This window comes from Schistocerca serialis, chromosome 3, assembly GCF_023864345.2.
Source record: "Schistocerca serialis cubense isolate TAMUIC-IGC-003099 chromosome 3, iqSchSeri2.2, whole genome shotgun sequence".
Classification (NCBI taxonomy): Eukaryota; Metazoa; Arthropoda; class Insecta; order Orthoptera; family Acrididae; genus Schistocerca; species Schistocerca serialis.
Genome location: NC_064640.1, coordinates 232,423,497 through 232,447,454, shown reverse-complemented (window position 1 = coordinate 232,447,454; position 23,958 = coordinate 232,423,497). Strand labels below are relative to the sequence as shown.

The 23,958-nt window shown below is 37.2% G+C and overlaps 1 protein-coding gene across 1 annotated transcript; it reads right to left on the bottom strand.

Moving 5' to 3' along the window:
• Window positions 1–681: 681 nt before the first annotated feature.
• LOC126469978 (uncharacterized) lies at window positions 682–23,958 on the bottom strand. Its single transcript, XM_050097425.1, has 2 exons — window positions 23,945–23,958; window positions 682–1,850 (listed from the first exon to the last, which is right to left on the bottom strand). Exon 2 carries the CDS (start codon window positions 1,507–1,509, stop codon window positions 1,156–1,158), a length of 354 nt encoding a protein of 117 aa, XP_049953382.1. The 5' UTR covers window positions 1,510–1,850; window positions 23,945–23,958; the 3' UTR covers window positions 682–1,155.

Sequence of the window (23,958 nt, the reverse complement as noted above, 5' to 3'; positions counted from 1 at the left end):
TATAAAGAATGCTAAAAATGAAGTTTCTACTCAAGTAATGTGGAATGTAGGTCAACCAAATCATTTTCTAAAGGCTTATGATGTTTTCCAAGATTTTAAGTAAGTCACACAACTAAACAGCAATGTCGATGTAAATCCATTCATTTTCATAGAGAATTATCCTATTTTTGATACAGATATGTCTAGGAGAATGAATGTGTTAGCTATCCAAGAAACTAGTATGAAATTATGTTTCACATTAAGTGATAAAATTTCTAATCATACTATCATTTATAAAATAATGTGTGGCAAGAAAAATATAACATTTGATACTCAACACAGGATATTAACTGAAAATCATTAAATCAATACAAAAATTATCTTCTATTTTTTGGTTATTGAGTGAGAAACTTGTAAAAATACTATATAAAATTTTATATAATCTTTAATTACATTTGCAAATCACAATATTCACAAGAGTTTTTGATAAACAAATATAATTATCACAATAAATGTATAATAATAAATCACCAATATCTTTCTGATAGTTCTCAAATTCTTTTAAAGTTACAAAAAAGAAAAAAAATTGATTTTTCTCGTATTCACAAATATCTATAATACATTCTTTATAATTAAAAACAAATTCCTGATCTTCATACCAATTATCATCACTATAATTTAGTATATATTCAGTACTCTGTGTTCCTTGCTTTTAAAATATTCTATAATTAAAGATGGTTTAAAAATGGTTTTGTAAATATTAGTTTTGACTTTTTTCTCTCTTGGTTTGTTAAAAATATTTTTCCCTCATTAAAAATATTTTAGTCAAACTTAAATTCTTATCATATGTTAGTCATATTCTGTGGTTTAATTTATAAGAAAAGGTTTTATTACATTTTTAAAAAGTAAGAATATTTTTAGAATTTTTAAAAAAATTTTATCCCTTTACTCACAAATCTAAATTTTTTCTCATGCTTGAGATTTTATTTTTATTTTATTTTATTTCTTTTATAATCAGTTAAAATATGTAATTATTTTGATTTCCTTTTCAGTCATTACATTTGGTTAAATTTGATGAATAAATTATATCGGGACTGAGGAGGTGATTGGGAATCAGCTTCAGCAGATGGAGATGGCTGGTATCCACAGGCATGGGGTAGATTCAGCCATTTCCATCTACTGGGTGCATTCAAAATATATCCAACACTGGAAATGGAAATGAGCGTATGGCATCAGTGGCCGGGAGTTCCCAGTCGAGAAGTTTGACTGCCAACTGCAAGTCTTATTGAGTGCAATGCCACATTGGGCGACTAGCACATCGACAGTGGGCATGAAATGATGATGAGGACAGCACAACACCCAGTCTCTGGGGGGAGAAAATCTCCCTCCCCAGCCGGTCACCAAACCCGGGCCCCTGTGTGTGGCAATCCAACGTGCTGACTGTTCAGCTATTGGGCCGGATATGTCCAATACTTTGATGTTGATAATGTTAATTAAGGTATCAGACTTGATGGCATCATTTTGGACCATTAATTATCGTAATATTGGCTACCACTTTTAACTTTGATGACATTCCAACACACATAATTACCATAAAGGAGTGGAAGAACAAATGTTTTCCACCCCTTGCAGAATGTGCCATGACATTATAAAATGCTAGTGAAACAGTTACACACTGTAACATCAATTTTATGTCATAAATTACGTTAAAATTAACCACCATTTTGCAGACTATGCCATAATGTCATTAATTTCTACACATAGTGTAACATCAAAATGTCATTCCTCATAAACACTGGTAATGTTTGCCGCCGTTTTTGAGAAGAATGACTCTGCTGATACTGATGGGTCTCTCACTACAGCATACAGACCTGGAATGATGAAACTCAAGTAATTGGAATAATAATGAAATTAATTTTTATTACTATTGAATATACCATGTAGCATTGCACGGTCAGGATGAATGGCTCCCACGGGGAGGGGAAGGGGGGGGGGGGGGGGTAAGGGGCAAGACAATACTGATCATACACATAGAATCTGCTTAAAAATAAGTACAGGCATATCCCTAGTTGGGAATAGATCAAAAAGTCAAATATGACCCAGGTGTGTCTGACATCATTGCAGGTTATGATCTCTGGATAAATAAATGGCTACTACTACTACTACTACTACTACTAGCACAACTATTTCTGCTACTGAATCATCCTGAAAGCCATGGACCAAGGGTGTCAAGGAGGGGCAATATTTCTTGATCCCCAAAAAGCAACTGACCATGTTGAATAATGCTTTTTGTGCAGCCACAGGGCATCGTGTTACGACTCAAACTGTGCACAATAGGCTGCATGATGCACAATTTCACTCCCGACGTTTAGGGCAAGGCCCATCTTTGCAACCATGACATCATGCAGCGCAATACAGATGGGCCCAACAACATGCTGAATGGACCGTTCAGGATTGGCATCACATTCTCTTCACCAATGAGTGTTGCATATGAATTCAACCAGACAACCATCAGAGATGTGTTTGGAGGCAACCTCATCAGGCTGAACGCCTTAGACACACTGCCCAGCGAGTGCAGCAAGGTGGAGGTTCAATGATATTTTGGGTGGCATTATGTGGGGCCGACGTATGCTGCTGGTGGTAATGGAAGACATCGTAATGGCTGTACGATACATGAATGCCATACTCCGACCGATAGTGCAACCATATTGGTGAGGCATTCATCTTCAGGGATGACAATTTGCGCCCCCACATCGTCCACATCTTGTGAATGACTTCCTTCCTGATAATGACATCGATCCACTAGAGTGGCCAGCATGTTCTCCAGACATGAACCCTGTCGAAAATGCCAGGGATAGATTGAAAAGGGCTGTTTATGGACAATGTGAGCCACCAACCACTCTGAGGGATCTACGCCGAATCGCCATTGAGGAGTGGGACAATCTGGACAAACAGTGCCTTGATGAACTTGTGGATAGTATGCCACGATGAATACAGGCATGCATCAATGAAAGAGGGTGTGCTACTGGGTATTAGAGGTACCGGTGTGTACAGCAATCTGGACAACCATCTGTGAAGATCTCGCTGTATGGTCGTACAACACACAATATGTGGTTTTCGTGAGCAATGAAAAGGGTGGAAATGATGTTTATGTTGATCTCTATTCCAATTTTCTGTACAGTTTCCAGAACTCTCAGAACCAAGATGATGCAAGACTTTTTTAGATCTGTGTATAAGTAGAAATGGAAGCAAAATGTAGACAGACTGCAACAAGGCATGTATATCAGCTCAGGAAGCGATGGAGTGAAGATGCCAAAGCTAGAACATGTTCCTGGAGCCTAATTGGTGAATGTAAATGATACACAGGCAGAAAAAAGATAAAAACAGAGAAGGATTAGTTGTATGTAGGGCAAAATGCCATTTGGAACATACTAAAATTCCTCATTCTTTACTCATCCAGTAAATCCCTACAGACTGTGGGATGTTAACAAATTAACTCTATTTGGTCTTCCATTAGCAGCAGTGGAAATTGTCTTAGTTTTGCTTGAAGGCTCTGTGCCCGGCTGTGGTGGCCGAGCAGTTCTAGGCGCTTTATTCTGGAACTGTGCGACCGCTACGGTCGCAGGTTCGAATGCTGCCTCGGGCATGAATGTGTGTGTAGAACCTTAGGTTAGTTAGGTTTAAGTAGTTCTAAGTTCTAGGGGACTCATGACCTCAGATGTTAAGTACCATAGTCCATAAAGCCATTTGAAGTCTCTGTACTACACGCCATCTAAAAATTCTGCCACTGAATAAAAGTAGAGATCTACTAACTTAGGGATTTATAAAACAATGAAAATGAGAAAATAATTTTCATTTTAAGTGGGAGACCATGGTACATGTCTATAGCACTATTCATAATGGATATTTTAAACATTGTTGTCTACAGTGGCTGGACATGGGGTTTGCCTTTTGGCTGGTATAATGTTCATGACATTAAAGTTTTTTATCTCTTTTAAATTCTCCCTCATACATTTAAATGTTTCTAGAATAAAAATACAGGGGAGAGAGCAAAAACTACTGAAAGAGTGGCCTGCAGGAATCTGTTTGTCACACTTGATGCACTGTTCTTACAGTTCGTTTTTGGCTCAGGAAGATGAGTTGTGTTACACCACACTGTGACCCCATACTGTAGAATGCTGTGGAACTGGATAAAGTACGCAACTCCAACAGTGTGGAAGCTTGCTTTGTGTAAAAGTAAATGTAGGCTGTGGCATACTTTCTTAAGTGTCACATTTGATTTTGTTATGTGAGTCTGCCATTTGAAATCATGTTGAAGCCACACGCCTAAAAATTTTGCTTCCAGTGAGAGTGTAATTCTACTGGCGTTTGTGTCACAAAGGTGTTGGGTGCTACCCTATTTAAACAAAAGCATAGAAAAGTTATTTTGGATGGATTTATTCTTATCTTATTTGCTTCAAAACGGTCATTTAGCTGATAGGTGGCTTTATTTATGTTTGCTTGTAGTTGTCTTGGGCCATTTGCTCCAAGAAAGATATGAGCGTCATCTGTAAATTAGGTATTTATTTGTGATTCAATGCTGAGATTTATGTCATTTATTTCAGAAGGAAAACAATAGGCTCAAGAATGGATCCTTGGGAGACTCCACATATTATTCCTGCCTCTGAAAAATATGTTCCAGTACTATCATTTAGTTCATGTGTTAGTACTACTTTCCGTTTCCAATTTGTGAAGTACTTTTGAGCTTTTCCCACAGGATTCTGTGGTCCAAGATGTAAAAAGCTTTGCTAAACTCTAAGAAAATATTAGCAGCATTTTGCTTTATGCTCATTGCTTCTAAGGCATTTTGTAAAAAATTATAGATGGCATTAATAATGGATTTATTTTTCTGGAAACCATACTGGATATCAGTGAGGATTTTCTTCTTGTCCAGGAATTTCATTAATCTCTTAGACATGAATCTTTCAGTGAGTTTGCCAAAAGCTGATAATAAAAAGAAAAGTCTATAATTTCCTAAATTAGCTTTGTCACCTTTTTTGTGAACAGCTGTCATTTTTGTAGCTTCAGGACAGCCAGCAAAGCTTCCTGTTGAATAGGATGAGTTGATTATTTCTGCAAGGAGTGTTGCAGTGTTTATAATATATTCCTTTATGATGAAGTCTAGAATCCCCTCAGTTCCCAAGGACTTTTTTGAAGATTTTTGCTATATGACTGATTTCATTCAGGGTAGTATCAAAGAGATAAACAGAGTGGAGGTAAGAATTTACTTTGCTCTGTTGATTGTTTTTGCTGTCTTCTCATTATTGATTGTTATATTTTTTGTGTTGTTTGCATAGTGCTGCCTGAAGAGATTTTCAGTCTGCTGGGGGTCAGTAACTACTTGTTGTCACAGTTCAGGGTGATATTTTCCTTTCTACTATTTCCTCTCTACGCTATTACTTTCTTTGTTGCCCTTGAAAGATATCACTTCTGTTACCACACACTTCTTATTCACAGAATTAAACACATCACCTTTGTTGTTGAGAGGTAAGGCTTTTGAGATGTCATACTTCAGATTTAATTTTATACCTATGGTTTTTAAACTCTTGTAAGTAATAAATTTCTTTCTCACTCTGTTGAGGCTAGGCCATGAGTAGTGTGAAACCTTCTTCCATGTTCACTTATATCCACGAATGTTGCATTCTTAAATTGGAGGAGATATTTTGAACCTCTTTGATTGCTTTTTGTACTTCTTGATTTATAGAGTACCATTTTGGTAACCCATGGCAATAAGCCATCTTTGTTCTTTTTTATTGTTTGTTCATTGCTATATCATGTGCTCCAATGAGGAAAACATAAAAATCATTTGTGTTCAGCACCAATAATTTTCCATGGCTGACTTCAGTCACAACTTTCAAATTGGTGTTTCAAAAAGCCGTTGAATTCATAAACACTTCTGTTGCTTAATCCAGTGACTATTCCTCATCCTTAACTATCCATAAAAAATAAATTTTAGCTGTGCTTTTTAAAAGAAGTTTACATGTTCCAAATATACTATTGTGGTGTGTTACATTTTCTCTTGTACTAGTGTCCCCAATCACTTTTCCCATGAGGTTCAACAACATCCCAGTTTGATTACTGGAGGTCGGCACCTTTTTATTGTTCACAGTCACTTTTGTCCATTTTCTTTTTACAGTGCAGTTAGCCTATCTCCTTTGCTCAGTCCTTTTTATCTCCAGATGGTTCATTAGTAACTTTACCAATACAGGTCTTAACTAAAAGTACTTCATATGGATTTTCGTGCACAAAATTTACACTGTTCACACGATCTATCACTATGTGAATACTGTGTTTGTTTGAAAGTTTAATCCACTTATTTGCAGGGTATATGATTTCTTGTGCATATCTCGGCGTGTTTTTATGTGGCATCAGTTAATGATTTCATGATTTAAGTTGATTTATTTCCATACGTTGTGTACTGATTATGAATTGCATACTAGATAAGCATTCCTTCAGTCTCATAGTTTAGACATTACATTTTTGTCATGCTTTTTTACCACTGAAATTAAAGCTTTCTTTTCCACTTGCCACCATGTTTGCAAACAACTTAATTCCTAAACAGAGAATAAGGGTGATCTGGAAATACATTCAGATGGCTCATTCCCAGTACAGGTTAGAAGAACATATAAAAACAGGTAACAGCACTCCTAGATTCAGAATGATAGGTTCTTTTTTAAGGGAGGAAAGATGAATTGCTTGGAAAGGTTAGTCCAGGAAATGAGGGACCACTGTAAGAAGATAAAACTGCTGACCCCTGTGGTGAACCATTGTTCAATGTTACACAATTACTTATATGTACTGTATCTCAGATTTTGTTTCTATTTGGTATGTTTCTGAATATGGTAAGAGTACAGCTGTAGTTGATCGTCCTTGTCAGCTTGGCCAGGACTGATGGACTCTAGACCAAGTTAATGGGGCTCACTAGGTTTGGGCTGATGTATACTATGCTCATAGGTACATGAGATGGGAGAGAGGCCCCAATTGTACTTAATCAGTTTTGATTTGGAAAAGACATTAACTTTACCTGATGTTTCACTAAATTGGCCTACTGTTGTAGACAATTACTTAGATTTTACATGGAATGTATGACCTTCATGGTGAAAACATGAAATGGTATGCTTTAAGAGGATGAGGCAAAATTGGATCAGGCATAATTGGATACAGTAGTCAGAAACTGAGTAGCAATATAAAGGGTATTGTAACAGATGTGCAAGATAAACCAGGCATTCCAAAATTGTTATGGGAATAATAACAATAACTTCAGGTGACTCAACAGCTGGTGGAAGTCTTTCAATTGGACACCACTTGAACAATTTCAGTTTCCCAATGTCCATAAGCCACACCAGCAATGCTACAGGGAAAGTGGACATAAAGTTTAATGTGGAATCCAAACCATGTGTCATGCCTGGCATATCATCATGCCATTGCAAGGTACAGGCAAGATTAAAGGCAGAATAAAAGAAAATCAGTCAACTAACTGGGATCTGAGCCCTCAACCTTTCTCTTTCCTGGCCCAACTGCCGTTATACTAAAATCTGATCTTGTTACCAAAGGAGCAAGAAGTTTTCAGCGATGATTTTTGAGATCAAGCCATATTTTTCTAAAAAATGATGCAAAAAGAAGCGAATTTTGCTGCCAGTGAGTACGCTCACTAAAAACAGAAAGTGTATGTCATACAATGAAGACTTTCATGACCAGATGTTTCAACTGCCACGAATTCTTCCGGGTTGTATGGCTGTGGTCTATGGAAGGTTTCGTCCAAAGCTACGATAGACATCTTCCGAGGTGCTCCTGGTTGTGCTGAGTCTTTACGACAGTCGGCTCTTGCAGGGACGCCCGCATTGTCACCCATGCCACCCCCACCAGTCAGCCCACAAGCTATTTGTTCATTTCTTTCATCAGTTGACTTGACTGAACTGATTTATCAAGTATTTGTACTTTCCTACGTAGTACGCACATGCGGGTCATTGTATTTTATATGTTTCTGTGTGGCACACAGATAGCTAACGCATACCTATGAGAAAAGTCATGGCCATTATAGTCATCTCGATATGTTATTCGGTCTGGCATTTGTTTGAGAAAATTCACGAATAGTTTATGGTTTTCTTTTTCAGAGAACCTTCAATACATAGCATTATCAATAAGGACTATTCACTGAATAGGAAGCTAGTTTACACTCAGAAGCAAACATTTTAAGACTGAAGAATGAATAAGAAAAAGTCCTTGTTGTAGCAAGTGCAAGTGTGAAGATTAGTCAAAAGTGAGAGTGATCAGTTGATTGTGAAATATTAATAATAGTAATTCAAAGTAATTTCTCAGTAAAAATATCGTTATGAGACTCATAATAATATTTTTACTAATAACATAATGATAGTTTCTCATACCTAACTCATAACATGAGTTAGGTATGGGAAATTATTGATGCATATATCTCTGGTAATAGTGACTTTCGAGAAGATTCCTAAAAACACATTGTTACTATATAGGCCTTCTATCAAATGCACTAGGAAGAAATGGAATCAACAGTAAAATTTTCACACACATAAATTGCTGGATGATGTCATCATTGAAAACTCAACCATATATTATGTGTCGCAAGGTGCATATTGGCTTGTCGCTTTCACAGTAGGTATTTATTCACACTCCATAAAAGTCTGGAAGTGAACATTCTGGCAGCGAATGTTCTCGAAACAACTGAGTCACATATATAAGGGAATCAGAGTCCCTGCCAGAATGTCAGTTTGAAAGCTACAACCGTCGCAATAAGTTGGAAGTAATTAAAAGTGAACAACTGCGATTATTGGCTATTACCATGGACTTCAGTCAGGGTTGTGCTTAGTGATATTAGGAATATGCGGAAGGGAACTGATGACCATAGATGTTAAGTCCCATAGTGCTCAGAGCCATTTGAACCATTTGAATATGCGGAGTGTGACCATGTGTGTTTTAGTGCTAAGTGTACTAGTGTTGCACTTTTCAGTGTGAATAAAGTGTTTATTCAAGAATAATTGGCATCTAATTTACCTATGTCTTAACAACATAATACAATGAATTTTTATGTAATAAGGATAAGAAAAATAGAAACATCTGAAGATTTCTGTCATCATTCAGCCACAAAAACACCACCAAATGTACAGGCAGAGCCCAGCACTTCGTCGAAACTCCCACAACAAAGTTCATCAACTGATTCCTTTAATCCCATGGATATTGGCAATTATTTGGAGATATTAGCATCAGGAAATATTACTGATGATATAAAATACAAGCTTCTCACAGCTCCAAGGAAACCTGAAAAAGGTTATATCTTTCCTACTTCCGAGCACAACAAGAGGGGATGGGTTGAATGCAAACAAGTGCACCATAATCACTTTGAACAGTATCCATGGCTAGTGTTCTCACATGTTAAAAAGGGACTTCTTTGCATTAACTGTTCAATATTTGTGAATTAAAATGGTTGGAGGAAAGAAATTGATTATCGCCAAGAAACTTGTGCCTGAACCACTAACAAGTTTGCCAAACTTACTGGTAAAGATGGTGACCTTAAGGCCCACTCTCAGCTCAAGTATCATGTTAAAGTGTCAACAGACACAAAATTATTTTTGGCGACATGAGACAACCACAAACTTGAGGTCATAAATCAATTGTCAAGACAGAGAATGGAAAGCATTAGGGAAAACATAGACTGTCTTGTACCTATAACAAAAACAACTATATTTCAGGGAAAGCAAAATATTCCTCTGCGGGGCGTAGAGATGATGGGAGTCTATTAGAAAACAAAAATGATTGTGAAAGTGTAGTGAGTAGCGAGGGAAACTTTAGAGCTCTTCTAAGATGTAGAATTATTGACACTGGAGACTTGCAACTAAAACATCACCTTGAGACCACTCAAGTGAACGCCATTTACATAAGTAAAACAATGTGTAACAAACTTATTTCATGCTGTGAAACAGTGATGTTATCAAGAATACTGGAGGAAATCAAAGGTTCTCATTATTACAGCATAATCTTTGATGAGACAATGTGCATAGCGCACATCACCCAACTAAGTTTAGCTGCAAGAAATGTTGATGGTGATGGCAAATTACACAAAAGATTTTTGGGTTTTGTTGACATCCATAAAGACAATGGTTTTAGTGGAAACATTGACGATGAACCTCAAGAGAGTCAAGATGATGAGCGCAGCGTTACTGGTGAAGTATTATGTACTGTGATTCTAAGGAGGATGGAAAGCCTTTCTCTGTCACTGGAGAACTGTATGGGTGTAGGCTTTGAAGGTTGCTCAGTTAATATGTCAGAATTGAAAGGACCTGTGGCTACAATAAAAAAGAAAGCTGTCAAAGCACAAGTAGCATCATGTCAAAGTCATCAGCTCAACCTCGCTGTCTCTCACAGTTGCATAGTTACAAGTGAGTGGAACTCACTTGGTACAATTGAAGAAGTAGTATCATTCTTTACACAATCTAGCAAGTGCTTCACAACATTGAAGAGTCACCTAAAACACTCGCTGCAGTCACATTGCCAAACTACATGGGTTAAATGACATAATGCTGTTATTCAATTTGCAGCTGATCTCGGAACAGTTTGCAAAGTTCTTAAAGAAATATGGTGTTTGGGATAGAACAACCGCTGCCAAAGCCAATATTCTCCTTCAAGCTCTCTCTAATTTCAAGTTTATTATCACTCTGTTTACACTGAGTGACATTATGAGCATAACATATCCACTCAGCAAAATCTTACAAGATGTCATGATGGTAAAAGTAAAATTAGATTTGATGCTCAAGGTGCATGGCAGCATGAGAGCTAATGGTGATAGCCACTTTTCTCGTATTGTTGAAGAGGCAAAGGTAGTTATGGAAGTGTCTGATGTGGAGATAAGTGTTCCTCATCTTAAAGGCAGACAAAGACCCAGGGAAAACTGTGATCATACGAGTAATGATGATGCTATAACATATTGGAAAAGAACTCTTTTTATTACGACACTGGATCATGTTACGACTGACATGAGAGAATGTTTGGCTGAAGAAAATATTTATCATTTAAGTTTCAACATACATTTGCCCTCAAAACTACTGAAACATGATGGTAATGATCTGGCACATAAATTGAATCAGTGCTTAACTGAACTACTGTTCTCTGAAGAAGAATCACTCTTTGTGATTAAAAAGATACTAATGGGAGAGATTCTTCAAAACAAGTAAATGAGCATAAATGCCCTTAATGTTCGTGATTTTGTTATGCAAACATTGTCTGTTTGTCCAAGATCTGCCCATCCTACTTTGCACACACTGTCCAAAATATTTGCTTGTCTAACTGCATCTACTGCTGCAGTAGAATGAAGTTTTTCAACATTGAGGCGTACAAGGACACGGCTGAGGTCGACAATGAGGGAGGATTGTCTTAATGGCTTAGCTCTGTTGAACACTCACCCTGACATTGATTGTCCTATTGACAATGTAATTAACCAATTTGCCAGGAAGAATAGGTGCATAGAATTCATCATTTATGGAAGAGAACCAAATTGTAACATTTTTATATCATAAGATGACATTGTGTATAATCAGTTTAAATAAAACTTTCTTAAACTTTGCATGTGACTTGATTATTTTTTATTATGGTAAAAGTAAAGGTAGCTCAAGATATCTTTAGCACCCCCTCCTTGAGGTTTTCCTGTATCCGCCACTGCAGTCAGCGCTAAGGCAGTATGTCCTACTTCTTTCAACACTGCCAATTATTTGTTAATGTGAAAAATGCCAAGTTGTGTCATGTTTCAGAATCCATGTTAAACTGTATGTCCCACAATAAGTGGCAGGATAAGACATTTCAAAGGTGTAGACTATACCACCCCCAATAGTACTGTAACCAGTAAAATATTGTGGTACACAATGCTGCCACCAAAATTTTTGCTCACTTATCCTATGACATAAAATGTCTGACTGACAGAAAAGTTCAATTTGAAAAAAACTGAAAAAGTTCCTCCTTGACAACTGTTTTTCTTTCATAGAAGAATTTTTAATTCTGCAATGTGTGAATGGTGATGGTTAGGAATTATTAACTCCCAACAGTATTTTAAAAAAGTAGATGATGAGCATGTAACCACATTCACGTTACAATTAATGCTAAAAATGAATCACAGAATATGAAATTATCTAAAATTTGGATAGAAGGAAGCTTTTACGTACAATGAGCTGATGAGAAAACATTTTACTACTGGTCATTAAAACTGTAGCACCAAGAAGGATAGCAAATAACAAAATTTTAGTTATTGTACATATGTAGTATAGCAGAAAGAGTACATTATTTAATATGTTATTGATTTGGGGGTATATAGGGTGCAAAATTTAGTACACAGCACTGCCACCTCTGCCAAAAACAACAGCTCTAACTTTACTGGGCATGGAGTTGGACTCAGCTTGAATGACATATATGTACATAATTATATGCTGCTTCACCCATTTCATCAAACATAGTGGCTGGTGAATGGTGGCATGCCAGTCTCTCGGCAAATCATGACCAAATGTTTTCAACGGGTGACACATGTTCTGGCCAGTGCAACAGTCAAATACCCTCTGTATCGATGTGACTCAGGGTAGTACAGGAAACATACAGTGTTCTGTTATGTTGAAAGGTAATGTCATGGAGATGGCTACTGTCCTTAACATGTCAGATATGTAATGGCTGCAATCCAAATTACAGTGTGGAGCAGAAATGTATCCAAAGGCACTTCATACCTCAACACTAGGTGCTGGGCCCATCTGACAATGACGAATGCACTCCGGTAACATTTGTTCTTTTCTGACTCTCCACACACAGGTACACCCATTGTGATATTGTACCCATATTTGGGAGTTGTCTGAAAAACTTGTGATGTGCCAGTCATATTTTCAGTGTTATCACAAGCTGAAGCAGTGTTGGCATGCCCCTCTCTCTCTGCCACACCAGGGGAAGCTGCGATAATGATCATCACGTTGACACTTGGTGCTTGAGACATCAATCCACTGCTTGTGTTATGCTGCAAACAAGCTCATTTCCTGACTAAAAGTGTCTGATGTGGCTGTATGATCTTGCATAGCAGAGTAAACAATATATCTGTGTTATTGAGCACTAGTCTTGCATGACCACTGAAATCTTGCATTGCATTGAGTGTGGCCCCTGAACCCAATTCTGTGGTCACATGACAATCAAGGGATCTTGACTAATGTGAGCAGCAACATCACAGAATCCAAATGTCAGTGTGGTATTTCTACCTGCTTTGTGCAGTTCCACTGAAATGCTAATCATATGGGTAATTACAGTACACTTCATGAAAACTTGACATTTGTTATGTGCCATATTTATGGTGGTGCAATTTTAATGTTTTGTCACTAAAACCATCTAGATCACTATTGCACTATTTTTCCTTATTTATTACACTAAGGTTAGAACTTGCAGAACAAGGTTCAATGTCAGTATTAAAACCTACCAATAACAGGGCATCATAATCAGGGGCAATTGATGACCTGAAACTTCCTAGCAGATTAAAACTGTGTGCCGGACCGAGACTCGAACTTGGGACCTTTGCTTTCCGCGGACAGGTGCTCTACCAACTGAGTTACCCAAGCATGACTCACACCCTGTCCTCACAGCTTTATTTCTTTGGTACCTCATCTCCTACCTTCTAAACTTCACAGAAGCTCTTCTGCGAACCTTGCAGAACTATCACTCCTGAAAGAAAGGATATTGTGGAGACACGGCTTCGCCACAGCCTGGGGGATGTTTCCAGAATGAGATTTTCACTCTGCAGTGGAGTGTACACTGATATGAAACTGTGTGCCGGACAGTGACTCGAACTCGGGACCTTCGCTTTAGGTGCCTACTGAAAAATCTGAAGAGGAACCAATCCTTAGAACACAAGAAAACTGTCACAGAATGGGCATTATATAGTATTAAGCTTAGGTTGTCACAGCAAATCTGCAAGGAGATTATTGTGCAAGGAAGACAATGGTATTTTGTTCTTAGGGAGGTTATTCATATAATGTTCCATTTAAGTTCTGTATGAATGCCAAGTTTACCACAAAACATTTAAAAAGTTGATGGAATTTAGTGGTGACCATCACAGAAAAAAATGGAAGAGCCAGACAATTTGTTTTTAGTTTACACAATTAACACAGGTCATAGAGACTTTCAAAAGTCATAAGTTTCCTTTAATTTACGCCTATGGTCACAATCTTTTCTGTTTAACAGAAAAGTCAGTTACACATGTTAACCAATGCATCAAAAGTGGCACAATTTCAGAAGAGAGTACACATTTGGGTTTTCTGCAGTATGGATAACAGATCAATCACAGTGTAGTACTGCAGCAATGGTGCAGCAACTGGAAACATATTCCAGATTTGAAGCATACAGGAGAGTATGATTCTTGTGGGGCAAAATGTCTAAACTGCACATAGATTCATCATGAAATTCTGCCTATATATGGACCAAATACAAAATCACATGCAACCATAATGAAATGGAACCAACATGTTAATCAAGATCTGAGTACACAACATCTTTTTGGCAAGCTGAAGGAACATGACAGACAAAACAGATTCTCCAATGAAGAAGACTTTCACACAGTGATTCTCAAATGTCTCCATGACTATTACACAAAATCCTGTTGTTGAGGAACTGTATGACTAGTAGGGCATTCCAACTATTGTTTATAGAAATTTTATGACTATGTTGAAATGTATCTGTGTCACTCTGAAGAGTGTAACATTTAATAAAAGATACTTGGCCTGCCAAATGGTTAACTTACTTTTTGATATCCCCTCCTATTTTCAGCACCATACATTTCCAACATGTTATTAAAATTCAAATGATAGTTCGTTTTGCAATTTTAAACATGGCTGTGAGTCAGAAATCATACAGGAATTTGACTTGTGTAATACAGCAAATCAGATGTAATAAGATTTAACATGACCTGGTTTTGACACTGTCTATGGGTGCCTTCATCAGAAAAACTAAAAACAATTACCTATAAAGATAACAAAACCATTAACATAGAGGAAAACCAATAATCATCTAGTTCAAGATGATGTCTAGTGGAGTGACGTGTATTGATCGAGTCAGTAAAAGTTACAGTTCTGCTGGGAAAAAATGAATCTGTGGGAATTGTAATACAGAAATCGTGAAAGTAAACAAACACCTTTCATGTTTACAAAAAATCACAGATGCTCTAAGACATGTTATTTCACAATTAACAAATAAAAATTCTGAGCTGAAGAAATCCTGTGGGAATTGTAATACAGAAATTGTGAAAGTAAATGAACACCTTTCATGTTTACAAAATATCATGGCTGCTCTAAGACATGTTATTTCACAACTAACAAATAAAAATTCTGAGCTCAAGAAATCCTGTCGTATTCCAAACAATAAAACAAGTAAACTGCAAAATGAGAATCCGGAGAGTTATGAGTAACAGAAAGAAAGTGTCCAACTGGTAACAAACTTGGCAAGTGGAACACGTACAGTGTACTGCGGACAAGTAGTGGTGGTTACAATAAGGATAACAAACTTCATAAATAGCGAGTGAATAGAAGAACAAATCAGTCCACAAAAGAAAAGTACAACATAAATTGATATCAGGTGGCTACCTAAAGGTAGTGAACTTGTACAATCAGATGGAAAAAAGAGTCAAGAAACTATGTAAACAATATGAATGTAATGGCAAATCAACTTGGAAATCCACAATGAACTGAAATGTACTTTTGCTTGCTGATAGAAATGGAAGAAAGCTTGCTAATACTGTACTAAGTGTGAACCATAACATCCAAGTTAGCAGCATGGTGGAGCCAGGTGCAAGATTGAAAAACATTGTAGCAGACATAGATTTAGAAGGCACAATGTTGCATGACAATGATTTTGTCTTTGCTATATGTGCTGTCCAGAGATACAAAATAACAGTGCTTTCTAACAAAGTACATAAATACCAGAAAAACTTACAGGGAATCCATGGAGACTCAAAAAGTACACTATTATGCTGAACAGATAAATGAATCCAGTAATGTTAGCAAAACAGCTTAGGATATAGTAAATGAAGAATGCAAAAATAAAGAGAATCCAAGATGCAATAATATAGCACTAGAAGAAAATGGAATTTTTCTTCTTAAAATTCAGTCTTGATCACACCACGTATGTTACTCGAACCTATGTTCTTGTAACATACGTGGTGTGATCAAGACTGAATTTTAAAAAGAGAAATTTTAAAATTTTGATCGCTGTTCCAAAAATGTTCATTAAAATTGTTAGAAAATGGAATGTCGATGAATGAGCCAAAGACAGTATACGAGGTCTTCATAAAACATTTTTGTAAGACTAGTAAAGGAGGAAATAAACCAACACTACAAATAAACTCAGTTAAAATGAGTAATTCTCTGTCCTAATGAGTGTAACAGAATATGAGTTACTGAAAATAATCTGAAAATTCAAAATAAAAACATCTAGTGACTGGGATGAAATTTTTATCTACATTACTTAAGGAAAGCAAAAAGGAATTAATAAAACCAGTAACACACTTAATATACAGTTCAACTGACCAGGGGACCTTTCTAAACTTCTAAAAATTGCTGAGACATGACTAGTGTATAATAAGGAGCAACTACTGACATTAATAGTTACAGGCCACTCTCACTGACTTCAACACTTGGCGAGTTGTTTGAAAGAGTAATTCTAGACCAACTGGAATCTTTCATCAGTAAATACAACCTGTTAAACAACTAGCAGCATGGGTTTCAAAAAGGGAGATCCACAATGACAGCAGTAGCAACTTTTATCCATGAACTGCAAAACAGTCTGGATAAAGAAAACAGTCATTGGATCTTCCCTTCATTTGTCTAAGGATTTCGATTCTATGAATCATGCAGTACTATTACCAAATTAGAAACTTACTATGTAAGAAGAGAGCAATGAACTACCAAAGACAGTGTACTGAACTGTTTCATAAGAATGAAAATAAAATCTTAACAATAAAATCAGCATACAAAACTCTTAATTGTTGAATTCTCCAAGGAAGCATTCTTGGGCCATTTTTGTTTATTGTATGTATTAGTAACATAACACAGATGCAAAACTCAAAGCTGGTGGATTATGCTGATGATACATCATTTATAAGCTGGTCCTATACTGACCAGCTAGCATTACAATACAATAAAGAGAACTCTGAACTGATCACAGAATATCAGACAATAAACAAACTTACATTGAATAAGGACAAGACTGTTCTAATGAAGTTTCTGTTAAATTATAACCAATCTTATACTGAATCAATTTCTTCAGTTGAAACACCCGATAAATATAAGTCTTCAGGCATTATGATTGACAAACATCTTACATGGACTCACACAAGTTAATTATGGATTAATTCACATGCATTTGAAATATGGGATTAAAATTTGGGTACAGTCCCCAAAGTGTACGTGGATATGATATTCAGGCTTCAAAAGAGAGCAGTCAGGATAATTGCCAATGTGAGTAAATGTCAAGCCTGGAGACACTACTTTAAAAATTATAATTTACTGACCGTTCATTCCTTGTATGTCCTTAAGACAATTATGTTGTAAAAGAGAATGATTAACTCAGTGTAATGAATGCAGAAATTCATAACTAGATGGGTTATGCATCATGTGACCAAGCACCATCATGTACTTTTTTCAATTTTTGCATCAGTTGACTGACTGCACAATCTTACAGTTTTATTTTGTATTTTGCATCAGTTGTCTACATGGCAAATGAGCATTGTTTGGTCACATGATGCATTAATGCTTTGCCCATGCTCTCTCTCTCTCTCTCTCTCTCTCTCTCTCTCTCTCTCTCTCTCTCTCTCTCTCTCTCTCTCCTGCATGCTGTGGTTCTCTCTCTCCCACACATTGTGTTTTTCTGGTTGGGAGACAATCCTCTAACAATATACCCTAACCCAGGTTAGTTTCTTTAATATAACATTGGCAGTTTGTGGTGGGATAACTGGAAATTATTTGTAGTTTGTTCTAGTTATAACCCATAAAAGTGATGTTCCAAATTACTACATGTAATAAAGCATCTGGTTTTCCATGCACAGGAAAATGAATATGCAGTAGGCCCCAATATGAGTCATAGTACCTGATCAGCCGCATAAATCAGCTGTTGATCTCACATCCCTGAGTCCAGTAAAGTCTAATTTAATCCCCATAACTATTGTACAGTATTGTTATGAAAGAAATGATGTTTGAAATTTGGGTATTGTGAGTCAACTTAAATTTCTGAGGACTGTGAAAAAATATCAAATAATGAAATGTCATATTCTGAAGACATGGTAGAGTCTTCAAATGGGAGACCAAGCAAGGGGCAGATACAAAAGTACCTATCACAAAACCAACAAATAAGGAAGACAAAATGCATCAGAAATGAGGCTTACATAAATCAAAAGGGTGAAGTAAAAGAAAAGAAAGACTTCAGAGAATATCTCTCCCCCTGTAAATATTTTTCGAAGTTACGAAGAAAATCCTACAGTACTGACTCACATGATGCTCAAACAGCACTTATTCATGCCATGGCATCAGAAAATTAAGTAAGTAGGAAGACAGTTAAGAGCTCACACCGAAGTATGAAAATGAGGGTATATAAAATATGTGAGATACCTGTATGTAAAACTTTCTTTCTCCAGACTTTTAGAATATTCAGTGGAAGGGAACATTTGGGTCTAAAGAAAATTAAATCAGTACAGAGAATTAGAGACCTCTGAGGAGTGAGCTTCCTGAAGAAATATGCAAAGAATTAATAGATCATATCAGAAAATTTCCTAAATGCAAATCTCACTATAGAAGAGGCGAATGAAATAGAGAATTCCTCACCCCATAAATTACCCTTAATGTCATGTACAGTTTGTACAAAGAAGTATATCCAGATCCTGTATCACTGACATCTCACAAGAAAATATTCTTGTCAAAATGTAATCTACCAAGAAAGAAGCTGTCTAAAGATTTTTGTGATATGCTTGAGGTTCTGATAAAAAATTGTGACAATTAAGTGGCAGAAAATCATAAGATCAACAAAAACACTAATCTTAATGTAGCGAAGGCTGCTCAGGATCAGAAATCTTCAGATCTTTTAAGAGCAATAGAAGATGAGAATGTAGAAGTTCTATGTATTGACCCTGATAAAACAGTGCCTCTTTGAAGAGTTCCTACAAACACTGTGTTCTACAAGTGATAGTTGTAGCTATATAACACAGATATTCATAATGCTACTAATGACAAAGGGCACTGCTGTGTTTGGTTAGATGGTGAGGCAGGGCATGGAGCACAGGAAGTAGCATCCTGTTTATTACAGCATTTAATGGAGCAGATATCGACAGCCAAAAAAGTAATTTTGTTGTCTGATTCATGCAGTACACTGAACAGAAACATCAAGATGGCTCTAATGCTGAAATCAGTTTTAGATCAGTATTCTACATTGCAGAAAATAAGGCAGAGGTTTGTTATACCTGGACATAGCTTCTTTCCAAATGGCAGAAATTTCAGAGGCATAGAATGCACTCTCAAACTGCAACAAAGATTTTATACACCAGACAATTACATGAATGTCATGCAAATGTGATGTAAAATCCTCTAGTCCATAGAATGAAAGCTCAAGATTTCAAGAGTATATCAGATATAAAAAACAACATAGTAAATTGCAAACCTGCTCACAAAATGAGGGAATACACAGGTTTAAGTTGAGAGAGATGGAACTGTTTAAAGACAAACCATTCAGTATATTGTTCATATCTGCATTAAATTGTGAACCATTTGAAGTTGACATTATGAAGAAATCAGCTGGTTGATATCCTCATATGCAAAACAAGACTTCGATGGCTTCGACCGACTGAACTTGATTTCATTGTTGATAGTGAAGAGCTTTTATTATAATTTCATTCCTAAAAAAATTAAAATTATTTATTTTTAAGTTATGTAATAATTTTGTAATGTTGTAATACGTATCAAATACTTATATGTTCAAATAAGGTGTGTAAATGTTCAGAATCAATGTTAGTACCTACGTTCATATGTCAGTAAAATACATTTACATCTTCAAACTCACTAAAATATTTTATTGATTCCCATAACTTTTTTAATCTGTAGAAATTACTTAAATGCATTAGAAAGAATATGTTATTTTCTGACTATATAAGGAGCGTTTTTCTTCCAGTTACATATGAAGGTATTACTTCAATAAATAGGCAAATAAAATGCATAAACATGGAATATTAATGCTATTTTTCTCATGTATCAGTTAAATATCAGTAAATATTGCCTGAACTAAAACAATCATGTCATATTTTCTGAAGTAAATGACAGTACATTCTTCTCAAATTTGCATTGCTTGACTAAGAGGTATTTTGGCTTGCAGTCAGTTAATGCAAAATGCAGAAATGAAAATCATACATAAAAACATCAAATGTCCAAGCACCATTTCTATATAAATTCAGAGTTTCACTAAATTTTATATGGTTTGAAGATAACAGCATGTAAATTTAATTCAGTTTCATTATTTTACTGCTTAAAAACTAGATTTGGTATAGCTAACGAATTTATATTAACACTTCCACGTTTTTGTTAATATCTCGAAATCAGGTTTTGGCACTTGGTCAATTTATGCACAAAACTGTCCGATTACAATACATGAACCAGATGTGGAAATGGAAGATAGTTCCACAGTAGGTTGCCAAATAATATAAAGCATCTCCATCGAAATCTTTTTAAAGGGAAACTGGGACAGCTTGTGACTGAAAAATGTTTAAATTTACTCAGAGATTTCTGAACACTGTTATTGACAATTCTAGTTTTGTATACCTCAGTATATTAATGGTGAAAAATGTTTATATAATACACACACTAAAAAAAGTTTTGCGTCACCCTGGTTCCCAGAACTCCTGATGATAGACGATGACTGTGGATATTGTATCACAGACACAGTCCTTTGATGGTTCAAAGATGTCACTAAACCACCCAAAGATGTAAACAACCATGCATGAGCAGTGCCTATTAGACAGAGACAGTCTGACAGCCCATCAGTTCCAGTCATTCCACCAGGAAGGAGGTACACGGCTCATGTTATCTGTAGTTCAAACATGCCTAGATGATCAATACCATGGTTTGATCATGCCTGCATTGTTACTTTATGCCAGGAAGGGCTCTCAACAAGGAAAGTGTCCAGGCATCTCGGAGTGAACCAAAGTGATGTTGTTCGGACATGGAATAGATACAGAGAGACAGGAACTGTCGATGACATGCCTCATTCAGGCCGCCCAAGGGCTACTACTGCAGTGGATGACTACTACCTCTGGATTATGGCTTGAAGGAACCCTGACAGCAATGCCACCATGTTGAACAATACTTTCTGTGCAGCCACAGGACATCATGTTATGATTCAAACTGTGCGCAATAGGCATTGCATGATGCACATCTTCACTCCTGACATCCATGGCAAGGTCTGTCTTTGCAACCACGACACCATGCAGCATGGTACAGGTGGGCCTAACAACATGCCGAATGGACCGCTCAGCATTGGCATCAAGTTCTCTTGATGGATGAGTGTCACATATGCCTTCAACCAGACAATCATCAGAGATGTAACTGGAGGCAACCCGGTCAGGCTGAATGCCATAGACACGCTGTCCAGTGAGTGCAGCAAGGTGTAGGGTCCCTGCTGTTTTGGGTGGCATTATGTGGGGCCAGTGTATGCCACTGGTAGTCATGGAAGACGCCATAACGGCTGTATGATATGTGAATGCCATCCCCCGACTGATAGTGCAACCATATCGGCACTATATTGGTGAGGCATTTGTCTTCATGGACAACAATTTGCACCCCCATCATGCACATCTTGTGAATGACTTCCTTCAGGATAATGACATCGCTTGACTAGAGTGGCCAGCATGTTCTCCAGACATGAACTGTATCAAAACTGCCTGGGATAGATTGAAAAGGGCTGTTTATGGATGATGTGACCCACCAACCACTCTGAGGGATCTATGCCAAATCACTGTTCAGGAGTGGGACAATGTGGACAATGGACCTTGATGAACTTGTGGATAGTATGCCACGACAAATACAGGCACTCATCAATGCAACGGGACGTGCTACTGGGTATTAGCAGTACTGGTATGAACAGCTATCTGGACCACCACCTCTGAAGGTCTCACTGTATGGTAGCACAACATGCACTGTGTGGTTTTCATGAGCAGTAAATAGGTCAGAAATGATGTTTATGTTGATCTCTACTCCAATTTTCTGTACAGGTTCTGTAACTCTCAGAACTGAGGTGATGCAAATCTTTTTTTTATGTGTGTAGTATATAATGTGCTACTTGCTGTATACAGGGTGATTATAATTAAAGTTAAGCTTTCAAACCACTGTAGAAGTAATACCACTGGTCAGAATGACGTCACATTGCAACGGAATATAGTTACAAAATGTAGCAATAGATGGTGCTATAAGCGTCATAATTTAATAGTGGTTGACTACAAATGACAAATGAATCATACAACAATGCCTAAGGTGTATGTTTGACGTTTAACAAACTGTACTATTCAGTGTGCATGGGTGTACAGGTATGATACCATTAGTTATGTAAGCCCATCCACCATGGCAAGTTCATATCACATTGGATGGGAACCATCAGTTTTTAATTGTCCTGAGGTCACAAACCACGTAAAAAGCATCATTCACGTCAGTTTTTAATTGTCCTGAGGCCAAAAACTGCACAAAAAGCATCAACAGCATTGGTTTTCAATTGTCCTGCGGCCAAAAGCATCAATGAAAATCAAATTGGATTACTAATTTCTGTGTGACTGGTGCAAAACATGTTCAATATGCTGTCCACCAGTTTCTGCAACAAGTTGAAACCAAGGAACAGCATGAACCACGAGTGATCAAAGTGTTTCCAGGGTCACGTTCAGAATCTGTTGCACAATGCCTGCCTGCAGTTCAGCTAAGTTTGCAATTGGAGTACTGAACACTATATCTTTTAATAGCCCCACAGCCAGAAGTTGCACGGATTAAGATCAGGTGATTGGGGTGGCCATGCTGTAGGAAAATGCCAGCTGATAATTCTAGCAATGGCAGTTCAGCAGCTACTTAACTGGATTTGCAATGTGTGGAGGTGTGCCATCTTGCATAAAAATGATCCCATCCACACTGTTGGAGAGCTGGAATGATGTGGTTGTGCAAAAGACATTCGTAGAGCTTAACAGTGGCGGTACTGGTAACAGGACCAGAAGCACCTGTCTCACCAAAAAAAATATGGCCCTACGATAAATGATGCCATAAACCCCCACCACACAATGACCTTTTCACGATGAAGTGGTAATGGTTGATTTGCGTGTGGATTTTCTATTGCCCATTATCGACAAGTGGGCTTCATCTGTCCACAAAACCTTCCACGGCCAATCATTGTCCACTTCCATGCAAGCAAGAAACTCTAAAGCAAAGTTCTCTCTTGCTGGCAGGTCAACAGGAAGCAACTTGTGCACATGGATAATTTTGAATGGGTAGCAAAGAAGGAAGTTTCATAGGATTTTATGCACCATGCTCCAGTGTTTCGGCAATTCTCCGTGCACAACATGTTTGCACGCCACCACTCATCTCCTCCTGCACTTATGTGGTCACTGCTTCCACAGAATTGAATCAATTCATTTTCTCCCTCTACCAGGTTGTACAGCAAGAGAACAGGTCTTTTTAAATTTCTGAATCATTTTCTCCAGACCCACGGCAGTCATCAGACCAACACATTTTTAAAACCTTCAGTGTCCGGAACTTCTGCAGAGTGACGTGTGCATATTCATCATTCTTGTAATACAGCTTTACAAGCAGAGCAAGATCCTGCATTGAGAAAGTCATGGTGAACATCACAGATGCAAAAAGAGGAAAAGCCATGTACCCAGCATGCTTACCAACTTCAATGGGT

Bases quoted from the DNA above. Each gene is read 5' to 3' on its own strand.
- LOC126469978 (XM_050097425.1), bottom strand. From the start codon at position 1,509: ATGGTCCAAAATGATGCCATCAAGTCTGATACCTTAATTAACATTATC.